We start from the raw sequence: 19152 nt of genomic DNA, 5'->3' as shown, positions 1-19152 counted from the left end.
ACACAGTAAGTAATTTCATATCACACAAAAGTAGTGTCATGTCACACAGTAAGTAGTTTCATGTCACACAGTAAGTAGTGTCATGTCACACAGTAAGTAATTTCATATCACACAAAAGTAGTGTCATGTCACACAGTAAGTAGTTTCATGTCACACAGTAAGTAGTGTCATGTCACACAGTAAGTAGTTTCATGTCACATGCTAGGAGAAGGTCAAAGGCATAGGTCACTAGATGTTCTCTTGACATTTTTTAGTTTATAAACACATGCAATCTCTGGTTCTCGCCAAGATGTACTTCATTTCACTGATGAGGTATATCTGTGCACCTTATTTATCCATGATGGACATACTCACAGCAGAGGTAATCTTCTTAAGACTGGCTTCATCACGTGCTACTCCCGACCCCAATCCACCAAGTGCATAAGCGGCCCTCACCATCACCGGGTAGCCGATATGGTCAGCTGCCGCTAATGCTGCGTTCAGGCTGTTAACGGCGCGGCTAGGTGCCAATTTTTCATTGATCTGTTTCAGGTTGGAAGCAAATATCTCCCGGTCTTCAGTCGCTTTAATACTGTCTATCTGGGTACCGAGAACTTTAACTCCATATTCATCAAGAATCCCTTGGCGATGAAGTTCAACTCCTGATAAAAGAAAAATAAACTACTATTAAAACTTACATTGGCCTGGCAATTATACTCGTGTGTCATTTGTAACCATCGCCCGCAGATTTACTTAAATAAATGCGTGCTGGTGTGCACAATGTAGAAAAGGAAACTAAATTCACGCGCAGTAGGTGAGTGAGATAACGGCGTTTTAAACAGTATTTATTATAACAGTTGTATCATGGCAAGCCGGTTTAATGTGGGAGGACCGCCAGATATCACATAAATAGGTTACACAATTAAACAAAGGCCATATGCGTGTTAACGGTCCTGTTCCTGTGTTGGTGTTGTAACGTAGCCTACCGCAGTTGAGGGCGGTCTGGCCGCCCATGGACAGAAGGATGCCATCCGGCCTCTCTCTCCTGATCACCTCGCTCACAAAGTCAGGAGTAATTGGCAAGAAGTACACAGAGTCGGCTTGCTTCTCTCCTTCTGCGTTAGTCTGTACAGAGGCTATGTTGGGGTTCATCAAGATGGTGTTCACGTCTTCCTCCTGGAGTTTATATCATAATGCTTGTCTTGTTGTCAATAGTAATACATGACCAGAATATGCAAAGAAATTAGTCAAAACTGTGGCATAGAAAATGTGTGCATGTTGTTGTTTTCTTGTCAGTGAAACAACAACAGTTGAGGTGATCATTGCGAAAGGATCACAAACTTTGGTCTTGAACTGGATACAAACATACAGCCACAAAGTTTCTACACAACGAGTCGTCTCGCTACACGTACATTTACACTCAGTAGGACCATGTCACATGGTCGTGTTGTTGTACAATACAAAACGCCTTTTTCGTGAATTGTAGATGTAAGGCCCAACAGAGGTGCTGCCGCATTGTTACCCTTTGGTGGAAACCAAATTTGTTAAAATTCTCAATGTCGCGCTTTGTGCAGTTTTTAAAGCATATCTGTACCCAGAACAGAGGTCAAGTTTAAAATTTTGTGTTAGAGTTTCATCACGAAAGAAAACTTCCCGGGACTGTTTATTGTGTAACAAGCATGCCTTTGATAATGATAATCACATCATATTACATTGTGAAGCTCGACTGCAGGAAAGAATTGGACAACTCTTAGTGATCTGCTTGATGTTGAAACCTATGTCCAGTTGGAATTACAAGATGAAGAAGATATGTTGTCATTTTTCTTTGCTGCTCATACTCACTTCTCACAATGTATTGATATAGTTACATGGGAATCTGTTATACTGATATTTTCTGCTTATGTACTTACACTAAAGCCTTACCTTGATTATGTCATCTGATCATTTTAATATGTAACGGGAACGTGAGATGAAAAGCAGTTTCAGGGAATCAGGGGATGTCTTCACGTGCACAAACATGTGCTCACCTTCAAAGCTTTAATTGCTTGTGTACCACTGTAGTCAAATTCCCCTGCCTGTCCAATTGACAACCCACCACTGCCTAGCACAAGAACTTTGGACATCTGCAGAAGTAATGCATTTCGGTAATGGTGCTATATTGCCAGTATTATAAATGTACGTCTCAAGCTTTCTGAAAGTGAACAAGTTTGATCACAATCGCGATGTAGGTGTATTGGTTTCTATGAGGCCTTGTAATCTCCAAAGGACACCACCAACAGTTTACTACCCCATAATCAGATTGGAAAAGATATCAAGTCATTAAAATAGATCATATCAAAATAACCGAGGGAATATTGGAAGATAAAGGTTTGACTAGAAATGGGGAAAATTGGCAGTTCCAACAAGTTCATTTAAGTCGTTTAAATACCTCTTTCTTCACATCATCTTGTCATACACTGAACATGGGAAACAGGCCGTTGTTAACACTCACTCTTTATCAGTATGTGACAAAATAAAGATCGAAATTCAAAGCAATCGTAGCTATCACTCATAATAAACAATAAAACATATGAAATGACAACACTGATTCAAATTAATATCCTTAAAGCATGCATATATATGTATGTAACTGCCAGAACATTGTGTATGGTATCATTATTTCCGGTTGAAATGAAAAAGGAACAACGGGACGTAAGCTGAAATAACGGATCTATTTTCAAGCATCACAAATAAATCAGCACCATAGCTCCACTAAACATTTCAATAACCATTTCGAAAACAGGCGATTGTACAAACTACATGGTGAACCTCGAAGAGGAGTTGAGGCAAATTTTGTCACCTTCGTGGGTTGTGGTCTGGCCTTGAATCTGGGCATGACATTCACAACGTACTTCTCCTTTGTCTTGATCAGGTCCAGGAAGTAATCAAAGAGGAACTGAAACACAGGGAGACAATATGTCGTCATATAGATATTAGTCTCCTGATCAAAGTGCACTTACTATCAAGTGTAAGCCCGATAATCTCTTCACAAAAAATTATCCAAACTGGCTAATTGGCATCTTTGTGTTTACTCGAATATATTCCAAATACACAACTCGTCAACTCGAAAACTGCTTAATCACACTGGCGCTTCCATGTTCCTTCAAACCAATTTATGTCTCTACCAAAATTTTACGGTATCTATAACTTTGTTAACTCTCATTCTCACATCTATGTCTTTGATAAACTCACATACTTCTCTTTCAGTAATCGTTTATAACCATGTCAATCTAAATGCTGCAACCTCACATCTGTAACTGTATAACCCGGAGATAGCTCTGTCAGTCCATGTTTGTGACAGATCTTACCTCTGTGTCTGTTGGTCCTCCATAGGCCTCAGGGTGAAACTGCGCTGTAAAAATCGGTTTGGTGTTGTGCATGACACCCTGTCAATTGAAAAATCATTTAGGTATATTGTTCATTTATTCAACATTAGTGTATATCATCTTACATGTTCGGCGTGGATACGGAACGTGGGCTAAAGGAACAATGTTTCCTTACATCTTTGATGTGATAGTTACATGATTATAATAACCTCGAATCTGTCAAGCTAATTTATTACCTTGATATATGCCACTTAAAAGAAGTTAAATAACACCCGATCTTGTTCATATCACATCTGTCATGGTTGGTGGGTATAGCAACACACAATCTACCAATAATGTTAAGTGTTCTTTAAGTTGCTTTGAGTAGCATTTGTTACGAAGAACATGTCAAACTCTTAATAGTGCTTTACCTCATTTGTGCCATCGTTTGCATTAACGAAGAGAACCCCCCAGTCCTCTGGGAGAGTCTCACTGTCTATCGCAAAGCCGTGGTTCTGGGATGTAATGAAAGCCTGCTTGGTAACGACGTTTACAACAGGCTGGTTGTGGCCCCTGCAAATAAACGTTGAGAGTTTCACGGTCTTGGGTCACGTTGTGTCCAACTATTTGTATTTTAGTAACAATGAAAATGATAATCATTTTGTTCGTTTGTAGCCTTGTTCTTCGCTACAAGAAGTTGCAACTGTTCGTTTAGTTATATACGTTTGGCAAATACTAGTTATCTCCTACCTACATACAGTGTTTATATCTATTATGAGCAGAGCATTAGTGTTATAGATAAAGTCAGCACCTGTTGCCAAGTGGTAATTTGTAGGACTTTGCACCGGCAGCAAGTGCTGTAATTTGGTTGCCCATACAGATTCCGAATACCGGCTCAGGCCTGCTCTCCAGAACCTAGAAATATAGTGTCAGTCATTAGCACGACGTTCTTCATCAGCTGCAAAACGTAACAAGTGTGAACAAACTTGTATGCATGTTCATTCTTCAAGCATACTTTCTACCAAATATTTCAGTATCTCAGGCTTGAATAATGGTGATATATATCCACATAAGGTATGAGAATATTTCAGTCATTGGTAACTGAGAAAACGTTTAAAAAGCAATACTCAAATACGGAAAAGGCCAATGAGACCTTTTCCTTGTGATATTGACGTTTGAAACACTCACTCACTCACTCACTAAATGTTAAGGATGCGGAATTGAATTCGACTGTTTCAAATACTTCCAATTAAAAACTAACGATAAAATCGTCACGTGTGCATGAAGGTCACACAAAATTCGTTTTATGAAATATCGCAAAAAATTAAAACAAATATATTGAGCCCGACAATATACCAAATGTAAATAAACGTGTTTTCCACCATGGTTGCCGTGGTGAGATTTGAACCTCTTGGACAAACATATGCCGTGTTTAGTGGGAACAAGCACGCATGTTTCATGTTTATTGAGCCGATGAGAACACGTTAGCGACGGACGTATGCCATGGACAGCCATCAATGACACAAGCAAACTTGCAATAGACACTCAATCAGGTGAGCTAAAAAATTCAAGCCAATGGATGGGGCAGGAAACGCCCACCTTTTCGCGAACAACTGGTTCATCTAGATTACTGCGGTTTTCAGAGAAGAGAGTCTCTGGGCTCCTTTTTATTATTTCTTTGATAATTTAATAACTATTTATTTTTTTGTAACATATGATCATTTCAAAAACCAGATCTTAGTCAAGGAAGAACATTTCATCGGCATTTTCAAAATGACTGAAAGTCATTTTCAAAGTTATCTGATTACTCCGACATCCGGGATATCTTTGAATTCATGAAAGTCTTATTCTTCTATTGTGTTCCCGTGATTATACAGCGTCCGAACTAATGAACTCAAAGCCCAGTTGTCTAAGGCGCCGCGATTCGCTGTACAGTGTTGCGTCCCTTGGGCACGCCAAAAACCTATGATTGTGAGTTCGAATCCCGGTTCTCCCAGATTGTATTTCTAGGTTTGTCAGCACCATACCCGTGCTCGCGGGTTTCACCGAAATGGTAAACGTCTAAGACCTGCATCACTTCGGGATCTCCTCCCACATTAAGCTGACACAACTGGAATAATGTCATATAACTGGAATACAGTTTAAAGCAGCTTTAAACCCAAATCACTCACTAGTATACAAACTGTAATTGAATTGTGTTACTTAAAAACATTCTTTTTATTTTGTGGGATGACTTACCTTTTGGACATGATGGATTGCTTCCAGAGACAAAGACGGATCACCGGGGCCATTAGAAATAAATAATCCATCATAGGCGTCGTTCGTAAAGTCATAATCCCAGGGCACCAGTCGGACTTCCGCTCCTCTCTGTCACCAACGCAAGCCAATGCTTAAAATGTTTATTAAATACATAATCCACTCAACCAGTATGACTGACATAAGTGTATAAGGATAATTTGGTCAGGTGTCGACTAGAGAACCGATAACGCCCTTTCCGGGGACTAAACTGACATGTGTAACTTTTCGTGCCTCACCTTGACAAGATTCCGCAACATGTTGTGTTTCACGCCACAATCCAAGGCCAAGATGCGGATGGGATTTCCTTTGCCGTAAACACGTATCTCCTGTTGAAATACATGAAATGCTTAATTAATATCTATTTATATATCAGAAACCTTATATCATAATATCAATAATAAATCTTGCATTTCTGTAACCTAGCTACAACATGCAAACGTATGATAGGATTCATAACACAACCAGTACATTATATCTGTGTGATTGGTGGGGGACACATTTGGTTTGAAAAAACATCTATCACAAATCACAGTTCTATAAATGAATTTGCTTTTCCCAAGTATGGATGAATAGCTGTTTTGGTGTACCATGGGCACGGAGAAGCAATCAAACATTACGTTCTGAACCGACTTAAGTACTATTTACCTGCTCAGGCATGGAGGAAGTACTTTTAGTCACAATACAGGAAGGAAAGTTATAACATGGAACATTTCTGTAGAATGTCTTCTTGTCGGCAAATGTTTCTCGTGGCAATGAAAGACATGACAGCGGGCGAACATACCTTTGTGGAAACTTCAGCCATCAGATTGCGAAGATTAGGGTCATCAAATTCCACCTCCCTTCCATCAAACTCAATATTACCAAGAATAGTCCCCTGCATAAAAGACAAAATACTAAATTCGAGTTCCATAATGTTCTACCATCATGTTCAAGATACACACTGCACCAATCCACCCAACTACGTCTATTGTTTCGGTTTATGGAAAAAGAAAACTTGGTGGATTAGGCAATCGAACGTAGTTTCTTAAATAATTTCAAATTAATTTGCTATGAAGATGACATGTATTTCCCTGGCGAGTACATCCCTGTATACCACATGAAACACTAAATATAAACGCAGCACCTACACATCTTAGTTGTACAAAATACTTTTGAAAGACACCATATTCACCTCATCTCTGATTATCTTTGTAATCATCCGCGTGTCGATACCATACAGTGCAGGGATGTGTTCTTCCTTCAGCCACTGGGACAAAGATTTCACAGCATTCCAGTGGCTATGTTGGTCGGTGTAGTCCTGAACAATCAGACCACTCACCTGGCATAAGAGAGTTATTTCAAACACCATGCAGTTATTTCATATCAAATTTCATAATGATAAATGTACAAAATAGCACAGTTACGGGTAACTTCGCAGAAGCTCACATGTCCCAGTCATGATAAGGAGGGTTTAGTGTATCGAATCTCCTGCTTCATTGCGTTGTATTTGGTGAGTTCTGACAACACTTAACTAAACTCCTCCTCGTATATCTTGCAATCAGCCAGTGCTATTGAGATATGATCCTCAAGGCTATTTAACTTTGCTTCAGCCAATACACGAATACTATCATGTTTTAATGCTTTATTTTGCAACTTACGAGAAATATATTTAATCGATATTCCTGCCAGTCCAGAGACTCCGGCTACTACTTCCATGCAAAGTACGATAGGTGTGGCGATTATATATATATAGTAAATAAGTTCCATGCTAGCTGCTACAAGAGCAGTGTCAACTCCGTCAAGAGTATTTACAGCACTTTGATAATCTTAATATAATCCAATTCTAGAATCACGCTCCTTCGCTACTTGATGTTTTATTTCACTTATTTGATGTAATCAAAATCCATCAACAGTATCCATCTTTTCAGATGCTTCACCGAGCGCTGGATATAAACCAATACTATATATTATTATATTATGTAAGAGTCAACAATTCCTTGAGAGTATACATCAGCCTTATTAGGTGTATATTATAGGACATAAATATCTTAGTAAGCGAAATGCTCCCACTATTAACTTGTAAATCCACAAGGGTTACAACGGAACTTGAATAATAATACTACAACAGGCAGACAGACAGACAGTTTATTCAGTATGCAAGGCCATATGGCCCATAGTACAGTTCAGATTTAACAGATACATAAATATCAGCGTGATCTTGACCATAGTATGATATATTCACCTGAGTCGAAATACATGTTTCAAATACATTGCTAAAGATTTAATAACTTCTTCATTGGTCGAATTCAACAAATTGATCATCAATTGACTGATTGTCTTTGTGTGTAATATCTAAATTAGGTAGAAACTTTAATCTCAACGTTTTATATTTTCCACATATAAAAAGAACATGAAACTCGTCTTCAATCTCCTGATTGGTACAGTTAGAACATATATAATTTTCAAAATCACTATCCTTGGTTCTACGATTTTTTTTTACAAGAAAGTTATGGAGAGAAATTCTAAATTTACAAAGAGTTCTCAATTGAGTTTTATCTTGTAATATGCTTAAATATTTTTCTGGTTGTAACAATGATTTAATACCAGCATAATGCTTAAGAAAGTGTGAAGAGGAAACTTGTTGGTGCCAGTTTTGCTGAAATATGTCTAATAATCTTTATTTAAATTTGAGCAAAAATAGTTTTTCATTACAAGTGTCTTGTGAGATCCATACAAAAGAAAATCCAGTATTAAATAATATGCTTCTTACACCAGACACCCAATTCGTTTTCCCTTCATCATCTAATTGTTTTAGCATTTTGTAACATTGAAATGGGTACCTGTGAGCTTCCATTTTTAATAATTTTATCCAATATTTAACAACACGCAGCTGGCTATGTACGTATATACTACAGCAACCAGTTTCACCAAGTACTGCCTTATTTGAAGCATATTTACCAATGCATAAAAACTGCTTAAAATACAAAGTGTGAACTTTCTCAATGAATTCAAAATATCTAATGCCCCCTATTTCCGAGCCGTACAACAAAATGGGTATAAATTTTACCATCAAATATCGAATTTGCTGTTGAAATGAGATAAATTTATTTTCTTGAATTATTTATAAATAGGAAACATTGCCTTAGATGCCTGTAGCGCTAATGTCTTACAAGCCTTGGACCAATTTAATCTTAAGGACATTAATAGTCCTAAATACTTATAATAACTTGCAACTTTTAAATGTTTATCGCCATATATCCATTTTTTATAATTCGATACAATTCCACCATTTCTAAAAACAATAACATTGGTTTTGTCAAGGTTTACTTCTGAACCCCACTTAATACAAAAGGACTGCAATACATTAAGCTGTTTCTGCAAGCCTACTACATAGTAGGCCACCAGAGCAACATCATCCGCGAACAACAATAGCATAAAATGTATAATATTTTGTGTCACAAACACACAATGATGACATTCTTTGTAAATTTCAGAAACAAGTTCGTTTAAAAAAGATGAATAAGACTGGACTCAAGATGCATCCCTGACGAACACCACTGGAAGTAGTAAAACAAGGAGTTGTACCCGAGTCAGTTTTAATACACTCTTGGACTGAGGAATACATATTCTTAAGAACTATTGACAGTTTTCCACGACATCCTTTAGTGATCAATAGGTACAGCAGTTTTTTTCTGTCAACGTAATCAAAAGCTTTGCGGAAATCAACAAAGGCGCAATAAAAACTACCTCTAGGCTTACATAAATATTTTGAGCAAAGTGACTGTAGAACAAAGATTTTGTCAACTGTAGAATACCCAGAGCGAAACCCTGCTTGAGCTTCAGATATCATATCATTTATTTCAAGCCAACTTCTAAGTTGTTTTTCAATAATAAATGCAAATAGTTTTCCCATGACATTTAAAAGAGATATACCTCTGTAATTGTTTTGTTGACTGACATTTCCTGATTTTTATAAAGACATTATCATTCCAACATTCCATGCATCGGGGAATATACCTGTATCAAGGATTTTATTGAATAAAAGCAACAAATATGGTATTAAAAAATCTCCTGATATTTTGACTCCATCAACGCCTGACGCCTTACCTTTTTAAGACTTCCCTCACTTCTTGTTCTGTGATCTCACTAGATAGCAATTCTTCCGTGAATAGAAGATCATTACATTCATCACACATATGAGTAACTAACAAATCAGATAGTAATAGATCAAATTCTGTTTTGGCCGTCATGATAAAAATCGGAAATTGTGGGAAAAGAAGGAAGGTTTTTTACAAACAAACGGAGGTGCATATGCTGTCTAAGTGTATGGTGATCCCACAAAGCAGGTATGGGGATAGATATTAGCATTTTGAGAGTAAGAATAGGACGTTTTTGTCCACGAGGTCGACGAGTCGGCGCTAGATACCCCAGTATAAAGCTACCTGGGGGTACCCGGCTGGGACTTAGACTGTTGCTTTTGTCTATTACCCTTTTACTTGTCGCCGGAGATGTCGAATCGAACCCCGGTCCCCCGATACAACAACCTGATGGTGTACAGACCAGACTTTCTTCTCGCAACGTCTCTGGTCAAGTAATTACCCCATCGAATTCTGACAGTGCATCCATTAACCTCAATGTTCTCGCTATTACACTGACAACAAGACAGTAACAAATTGCTCAGCTCAATCAGAAAATAGACGATTTCATACAGGTCTATGATGAAAGGTTATGCGATTTGGAAAAAGAAAATGACTTTCTCTAGAAGAAATTGTTTGATTTGGAGACCAAGACGGGTAATATTGAGGCCCAATCACGTCGAAATAATTTGATTTTTCACGGCATACCCGACAAGAAAGGTAAGACTTGGGTAGAGAGTGAGAAGGCAGTTAGAGATTTTATGGCCTCAACACTCCACATTGAAAGAGCTCATAGATTACACTCAAAGTCAACAAACTGGCCCATAATAGTGAGATTTTCTTTTTATAAGGATAAATCTGAGGTTTTTGATGTGGCAAGGAAAGAGTTAAAAATGAATAAGGAATTTAGAGTAGCTGATGATTTTACGCAGAGAGTTCGAAATATGCGATCAAAATTGTTTCCCTTCATGAAGCAGGCCAGAGACGATGGTAAAACTGCCTATCTGCGCTATGATAAGATGGTGATCGAGGGATCTGTGTTTGTGTTGGATGAGGAAGAGGAGGGCCTCTGTAAAGTGGGACAAAGACGTCCCTGGGTGTCACGCAGACAGCCTATCGCAGAAACAGCTTCAGTAGGGAGTGCTTATACCCAGGCTGACAAAGACTAGGAGTGCGGCCATGGCTACAGTAATAATCAGAGTAGTACTGGTAAACATCACCATGATGGGAAAAACGCTTGCTTTACATTCCTAGGTCATAGTTTTGTTGTTACTTCTGACAAGTGAACAAACATTACTACAAATGTTATCGGTACGGCAGGTACTGTTAATAATGTGATAGTTACAGTAGCAACAGATTGAGTACTTGACAGTACTGCCAAGTCTCAGAACGCAGAGTATCAATCTGACCCCAGTGTTTCAGCCAGGAATGGTCAAGCCGATGATGTACATGTGGACATCACAACTGGAATCTGGAATCACGGCTTGAGATCAAAAGCTGAATGTTCTGATTTTATTTCATTTTATAAAACGTTTGATATAATTTGTCTCTTGGAAACTAAGACTGATGATGCTATATCTTTGTTAAACACCAATTTCAGTAATTACAACATTTTCGAATGTAAGGCTAAGCGATCTGTAAACCGTGGTCGGTTCTCAGGTGGCATTTCCGTTTGTATTAAACATCATTTGTCACAACATTTTGAACGAATTTACTCCCTTTGGGACGACGCTCTGGTTTACAGAATTAAGGATGAACTATCTCCCTTCCCATCATTCCTGCTGTTTGTTTACATCCACCCTGAGGGTTCTCCTGTATATGCTAATGGCGAGGACAGTGGTGTAGACAAGTTAGAACGCTAGTTAATACATATTATCCATGATTATGGTGACCTTGTAAATTTATCCTATGTGGAGATTTTAATGCAAGCACTGGTCAGGACTTAGATTATTTGATAGATGATGAAATAGAGTATCTACCTATCGATAACGAATACGCTTCAGATGAATTTTACCAACAACGATGTGTCAGTGATTTTCATATAAATAACTATGTTAGAGCCTTACTTGACCTGTGTAAGTTACTTGGGGTTCACATCTTTAATGGTAGGACAAAATCAGACAGTCCAGGTAATCTTACTTTCATTTCTCACACAGGAAGTAGTACTGTAGATTATTACATTGTTTCATCGAGTTTATTTTAATCTATTAAAGATATGTCAGTGGTGGAACGAGCCGACTCAGATCACTTGCCCTGTTGTCTGTCACTTCACAGATTTTACGCCTTGTTCTTTTCAACAAAATAATAATGTCAACGCTGCATCTGCCTCATTAACCCCTGTACCAAAATATAGACTTCCTCCTGATCCAGTTGTTTCCTACCACCTCCATCTCGGTAATACGTTAAGAGGAGAAATGTTTAATGAGTTTGCAGTTATTTTGAATGAGAACCTTAACGCAGCAGTTGCTAAGCTCACTGACATTGTGATATGTTCTGCTACAAGTGCTGGCGCTGTTTGTTCTTGCTCCAGTAAATGTCGTGTATCTCAGCAAGCCTGGTTTGATAGCGAGTGTCAGAATATGGAATCTAGAGAGTATGTATATCTCAACAACTTCAGAAATCATAAGTGTGATTTGAACCTGCACAGATATATAAGTGCAAAAGCAGAATTAAAAAAGATGTGTGAACGTAAGAGGAAACTGTATGACATAAAAGTGCGTAAAGAAATTAAGTTAGCAGCGCATTATGGAAATTGTAAAACGTTTTGGAAAATACTTAAAAAGTCGTTACGTAAAAAATCTCCAGACAGTTATATAATTCCTAATGTATGGCTTTCATATATTCAGAATCTATTAAATCCGATGTGCATGACGGCCAATAATACTACAACATTGACGTTCATGTTTCTTAAGCCATTTAATTGAAAGACCTGGTAATATCTCCAGAGCATCTTCTGGCACATCCCCCAACAAGAATTCCATAAGAATTGTATAACTATCAGATATAGCATTCAAGTTATTTAATATATCATTGAATTCAAAAAACCAAAGTTAAGTTAACATCTTTAAATGTTTGACAACTCAATAGCATACAGGTGAGGTGAGATGAAACATCGTGTCCAAGATTATTGCACTTATATTGAGACGTGCATGTACGTGTGTGTGGCTGCTTGTACTAGTCTGGACTGATGCTGATTTATAGTGCTAGCTCACTGAGATACCATGCCGCAGTTTAACATGAATACCACATATGGTGGGGCAATGACAGTATTCAGAAGCCATTCGAGTTTTGTTTCGAGCATAACCCATTCATTGTTATAATTGCAAGCAAGATTGTAAAAGTGTTTTTATAATGTCCTCTACAGACGACATCAATTAAATCCCTAAATTTGGTGCTGGGGCATTAGATGCTGTGAATATAACTTCTTTCCGCTTGTACACATCATCTTGTCAGTGTAAAGCATATAACTTGCCCTCAATACCGGGTTTATCAAATCCTTCTGTGTCTTCTAGATCGGAAAGCACAAATGTATTACATTGTCTAATGTTATGCACTCCAGGACCTGAAGAATCAACCATTATTTATAACATGGAGTGACACACTCAAATATCTTATATGTACAAGTTGATGTTTTACATCTAATACAGAATTATTTAGCTCTGTAATAATGCCCCACCTTAACTTCTTATACTGCAATGATGAGAAAGGTTCTGTTCTACCACTATTGTATTTTTAATCTTTGACTGGAATAGCTCTTAGCAGAGTTTAAGGACTTTCATGTTGAATATTATCCGTTGTACTAATTTGTTCAAGATGGACGCACAACTCTTAATAGGGAACTATATCAGGTAATTTAACTCCATGCACTGTTGTGTTCGGTGCCACTTCTCTTTTTATAAATCCAAGTGTATTTGCTAAGTACCTGTCAAATTTTATAGAATGTGTTCCACTGCTTAAAATCAGCACCCTATTCGACTCATTTAGTATGAGACTAGCTCCCAAAGGCTTTAAAATTTCATCATTGAGTGAGCATACACTGTAATATCCATCAGATATGGTGCGACGGTCTTTATCTAGGAATAATTTATCATTACCTCTCGCAGTACTTATATTGGCCCACCGTGGGTAATATGTTATATTGCAGAGAGCAACTTCAAGTTGCCCCACCGAGTTGTCAATAGCATGAGTGAGTGAGTGAGTTGGCTTCAACGACGCTTTTAACAGTGTTACAGTTCTATCACAGCGTGTCAGCATAATGTGGGAGGAAAGCCCGAAGTGATGCAGGTCTCAGACATTTCTCATTTCAGTGAAACCCACGAGCACGGGTATGGTGCTGACAAACCTAGAAACATAATTAGGGCAAACGGGGATTCGAAACCACAATCATAAGTTTCTGGCATGCCCAAGGGACACAACTGTGCACAGCAAACCATAGCGCCTTAGAAGACTGGGCCACCCGTGCCCCTGTCAATAGCATGAAGCAGTTGAATAGACTGGCCATTTGTTATTCCCGGGAGTGTAACATACATATTAAATATACAAAGATACTATGTTATAACTTCAGTATGGGAGGTGTTAAAACTGAGAGTAGTATTGAAGCAACTGACCTTACACACCCAACGATTTAGTCCATGTCTCCGGTGCTCAGTATAAAACTAAAATTCCCTGATATCTTTAGAAATTACAGGTTTACAGCCATGAACGTTAATGTACATGATTAGTTCTCCAATCCCATACAGTTCTGGCAAAACCAGCTAAATTTTTCTATATGGTGTGCCACAACAGGCTGTGGAGTATCTTTCAGTGACCATCGCAACAAACAAAGTAAGTTTGTTTTCTTCTTTCATGTGTTCAGATTAGACGCATCCATCCGGAAATAAGTGCACCATTGCCGCAGGATCAAGCATGGAATGCATCAAATAATCTGTACAATCGGCGGGCATATGAACGTATTTGTGGAGAAATGACTGGCGTCTGCATGGAGTTAACCATGGTCGAGGTATATTCCATGCAGTGGTGCACACTCTGTTAAAGAAGTCAGTGATGATTTACTGAAAAGAGGTTGACTTCTTCCGAACTTTGCTCTCTCGAGTAATGAGTGGAGAGACGATCGTATGAACTTTAAGGGTGGTGTTGCTTTCACCGTCCAAAAGGTGGAGCAATCACATCATTGGTGCGGGGACAGCTTTCGATGCGCAAAAGCAGTTTTCTGCAAACGTAGAGGATGCTATTTCGTCAGGCGATACCAAGATGTACTACAGTATGCTGAATCTAAAGTAGACAATGTTTTCGGAATAGGTCCAAGTAACATACAACTTAAGCTTGGTCAAGTGGTAGGTTATGATAATATAATTGTTACTACCGATAAACAAACTAAAGGTATTAATTCAGATCTTAACACTGTATTAATAACGCAACCATTCACAGGTGAAACAGGAACAGTCAAGCCACAGTCATCTACGTAATTAAACCAAAAAACATAAGTGCAACTGCCCGGCAATTGCTACTATCACTGCCCACACGTTCTGACGAAGCGAAGTGGCGGTCTTGGCTAAAATATTCAAGATCCAGGATACAATACTCCCTATTCTCCTAATACCTTTAAATGCTTTTTTATCCACTCTTTTACTCCATCCTTATCACTAGGAAGTGTGCCACTCCTGTACCAGCAAACACAAGAGCCAAAGTTGATATAATAAATCCCAATGCGGTTAAAATACTGGTAATGGTTATCCCCTGTTCTTTGAACAATGTTTTAATTCTTTTGGCCAGTGTAGTATCATCAATGAGGACTTAATAAATGTGCTCTAATTCGGCGGATTTGTAAACGAAGTGCTTCTCTATTAGTGGAAGCTGATTCCAAGCAGGCTGGTCTTTCATCTTCTGATGGATAAGACAAAATATTCTAAACAACAAAAGTTCCTGTGACATTGAATAAAATTTAATGCAAAGTTATGCTTTTTACCAAATCTGAAACAATTTCGGTTTGCAACAGATAAAAGACTCCCGTAAGTGTTCAAATGGTTTAATTTACCATACTGACTTCAGAAAATGCGTGATTTCATAAAAAAAACATGAACAAGCCAAAATGTCAATTTACAAATCAATAGAGTGTATGTATACCTCTGGTTGCGATGCAAGCAACACATCTTCGTCACATGGAATGGACCAGGTCTCGCACAAAGTCCTGTGGGATATCTGTCCATATCTGCTAGAGGATGTTTCGAAGTTCCTGGAGTGTCTGTGGAACACGTGGTTGACGTCGAAGGCGCCGATCCATCTCATCCCTGATGTGCTCGATTGGTGAGAGATCAGGGGAGCGAGCCGGCCAGGGGATGTCATTCACGTTGATTTGTTGAAGAGAATCCTGAACAAGTTGAGCAATATGAGGCCGGGCGTTGTCATGTTGAAAGGTAATGCCTGGGCCTGACTACGCAACAACGGTAGACCAACAGGGCCGATGATCTCGTCGCAGTAGCGCTGTCCATTGACATGTCTCTCTACCACTATCAAACGGGTCCTCTGTCTTGCTGTAATCCCACCCCATACCATAAAGCTGCTGTCCCCAAACCGATCTTCTTCAATGACACAATGATTGACGTAACGTTCACCTCGACGTCGGTACTCTCGAATCCGTCCATCGCTGTGGCTGAGTTGAGTCAGTGAATAGAACTTGTCCCCACTGCATGGCAGTCTAGCGTAGACGCTGTCTGCAACACTGTAGACGTGCTTGGGGGTGGTTTCCTGTCAACATGGGACGTCTGGTGGGCCTTCTGGCGACAACCCCTGCACATCTGAGGCGACGACGTACGGTTTGTGAAGATATTGATCGAAGGCCAGGGATGCTTCTTGCAGTCACTGTTGCTGGTTGGAATCGATTTCGTAGGTGTGTTGTTCGAATCCAGTTGTCTTGTCGATCATTGGTTACGCGTGGCCTGCCACTCCGAGGATGGTCTCTGACTGCATTCGTCTGTTGCCAACGTTGCCATAAACACCAAATGGTGTTTCTGTTGACGTTAACTTGTCTTGCAACATCACTTTGACTCGATCCTGCTTCAAGCATACCAATTGTTCGCAGACGCTCATTTTTCGACAGGCGTGGCATTTCGTAATGTTGAATACTTGCGTAATTTTGGTTGTTGTCAGCACGATGCTAAACAATGCATATGGAATCACGTTAACGCACATGTTTTTATACCCATTCTTGGGTAGTGAAATGCATGGGGCTTGCATAAAAGTCAACTTTTGCATGGAATGCATGCTTTTCTGTAGCGTTTTTGTGACTTGATTCCATACATGTACTACATTATTGAAAACCAAACTTTACTTGTTTGAAAAATACACTAAAATATTGGTGTCACAGGAACTGTTGTTGTTGAGTATATATAATCAACTATAGAATTCTCCAGTTATATCATTAGGCATGAAACTAAAGAAATTAAACTTAAGTTTGATCAAAGACCTTGGATGGAGCCCTATATAAGAGTGAACATAGGTTTAAGAAAGATGGCTACGAGCGATTTTGAAAAGAACCTATGTAACCTCATGAATAACTCAGTATTTGGTAAAACTATGGAGAATCTAAGGAAGCATGTTGATGTAAAATTGGTCAGATATAATGAGGAAGAAAGACTTAGGAAACTTATAGCTAGTACAGCTTTTAACAGAAGAAAGATATTTGATAATGACTTAGCGGCATTACATATGTGGAAGAGTAATATAAAATTCAACAAAGTCTACTTTGGTATGAGTATTCATGACTTGTCAAAACACTTAATGTATGACTTATATTTCAATCAACTTAAGAAGCAATACAGTGATAGATGTCAAGTGTTATATATCGATACAGATTCTTGATTTATGGAAATACAAACCGAGGATGTATTTAAAGATATGGCAGAAAAAATAGATATGTACCACACGAGCGATTATCCAAAAGATAATCCATTACACAGCACATTAAATAAAAAAAGGTTTCGGTAAAAGGAAGGATGAATATGCTGGAACTCCTATTGCGGAGTATGTTGGATTAAGACCTAAGATTCTATAAAGAAGTCTCATAATGAGGAGATAAGAAAAGCTAAAGGTGTTAAGAAGTATGTGGTAAAAAGCATATCAAACACGAACAGTATAAAGAAGCATTATTCAGTGGTAGAACATTCAATCACGAGATGAATACTTTAAGAAGTGACAATCACAAGATATATTGATTAAAAATGAACAAGACATCCTTATTCCCCTTAGATACAAAGAGATGGATTGATAAGGATGGTGTTACTACCTATGCTTATGGTTACTTAGGGCGGTAATACTGTATCGCGGGGGACTATGAACAACTCTTCTCGTACAATTACTCTGCCCGGTCCATCTTTAATTATATATAAGGTAAATAGAAATGGCTCACCTTCTGTCATAACCAATCGACTAATGTTTTATTTCTTAAGATACCAAATTGGATCAGTTGCAAGGCGTTGGCCTCCTTTGAATTCACCGGGCAGGTATAAATATCTTATGCTTACTCTATCGGGAAGCTTTTGTTCTTTGCCTCTCCATGTACTGAAGATTCGGAAATCTTCCCAATTAATCATGTTACTTCATTATTCAGCGCTGATACAACAGCTGATAATCGTGACACCCATCCATTGATCTTAATCGATCTGATTTCATTTCAATCCCATACTGATATCCAAACAAACATTCTGCTAATGTCCGGTTAAATCTTTCAACAATAGCTTGGCTACAGTGGGCCTCTGTTTTCGCCACGCCTGATTGCGACATCGTGCTTTGTTAATAGTTTAGTTACTGATCCCATAAACTCGCGACCAGGATCTACTTGAAACAACTTATGGCCATTTTAATGGTCTACGTTTATATATGAGACCTAGTGCATTAGCTACTTCTGTTGAATCTTTGGAGGTTAATGGTTCAGCCTCCTTGTACCAACAAGCTACATCTACTATGGTAAAAGCATATTTATATGTTTGGCGTCCTACCTTATCATGAGGAAGAAACAAGAGGTCAGCCTGATGAACTTCATTAGTTGTGAAAATATCAAACATTTTTCCTTGACATATAACGCGGAGCCAGTAAGTATATTTGCCATATTGCTTGGTTCTTTAACCAATCTTTGGCAACATCTTTAGATATCTTAGCCGCTGCAGCTAGTTTTTGTATTGCAAATATACTTTTCCAAGATCCTTGCTGGCTATAGTAATTTTTTTCCATTATTAATTAATATTGATGTTTCTTTAATACAATCATGACGATCTTTGGACGCATTATTTGCATAAAAATGACCTCTGTAGTTGCATTGTCGTGGTATGAATCTCGTCTAGGTGGCAGTGCGCCAGAACCCCCCTATACTACTTGCGGAAAGCACAAGTTTCCCACGAAGACCTTGTTGATAATTGGGACAT

The 19152-nt window shown here is 38.5% G+C and overlaps 1 protein-coding gene across 4 annotated transcripts in view; it reads right to left on the bottom strand.

The window, feature by feature from the left end:
• Nucleotides 1-19152, bottom strand: part of LOC139463737 (carbamoyl-phosphate synthase [ammonia], mitochondrial-like) — a 93410-nt gene that overhangs the window by 58782 nt on the left and 15476 nt on the right. For all 4 annotated transcript variants that reach the window (XM_071244989.1, XM_071244991.1, XM_071244988.1 and 1 more), the window contains 11 exons: nucleotides 6793-6939; nucleotides 6403-6495; nucleotides 5858-5947; nucleotides 5562-5690; nucleotides 4135-4238; nucleotides 3755-3896; nucleotides 3327-3404; nucleotides 2819-2914; nucleotides 2007-2102; nucleotides 966-1155; nucleotides 355-641 (listed from right to left, as the gene is read on the bottom strand). In XM_071244989.1, the coding sequence (XP_071101090.1) occupies nucleotides 355-641; nucleotides 966-1155; nucleotides 2007-2102; nucleotides 2819-2914; nucleotides 3327-3404; nucleotides 3755-3896; nucleotides 4135-4238; nucleotides 5562-5690; nucleotides 5858-5947; nucleotides 6403-6495; nucleotides 6793-6939 (1452 nt within the window). The remainder of the gene's footprint in view (nucleotides 1-354; nucleotides 642-965; nucleotides 1156-2006; nucleotides 2103-2818; nucleotides 2915-3326; nucleotides 3405-3754; nucleotides 3897-4134; nucleotides 4239-5561; nucleotides 5691-5857; nucleotides 5948-6402; nucleotides 6496-6792; nucleotides 6940-19152) is intronic.

The sequence above is a fragment of the Haliotis cracherodii genome, unplaced genomic scaffold (assembly GCF_022045235.1).
Source record: "Haliotis cracherodii isolate W230 unplaced genomic scaffold, xgHalCrac1.p SCAF_16, whole genome shotgun sequence".
NCBI lineage: Eukaryota > Metazoa > Mollusca > Gastropoda > Lepetellida > Haliotidae > Haliotis > Haliotis cracherodii.
Note: the sequence above shows the minus strand (reverse complement) of the source record. Positions and strands in the feature narration are given on the sequence as shown.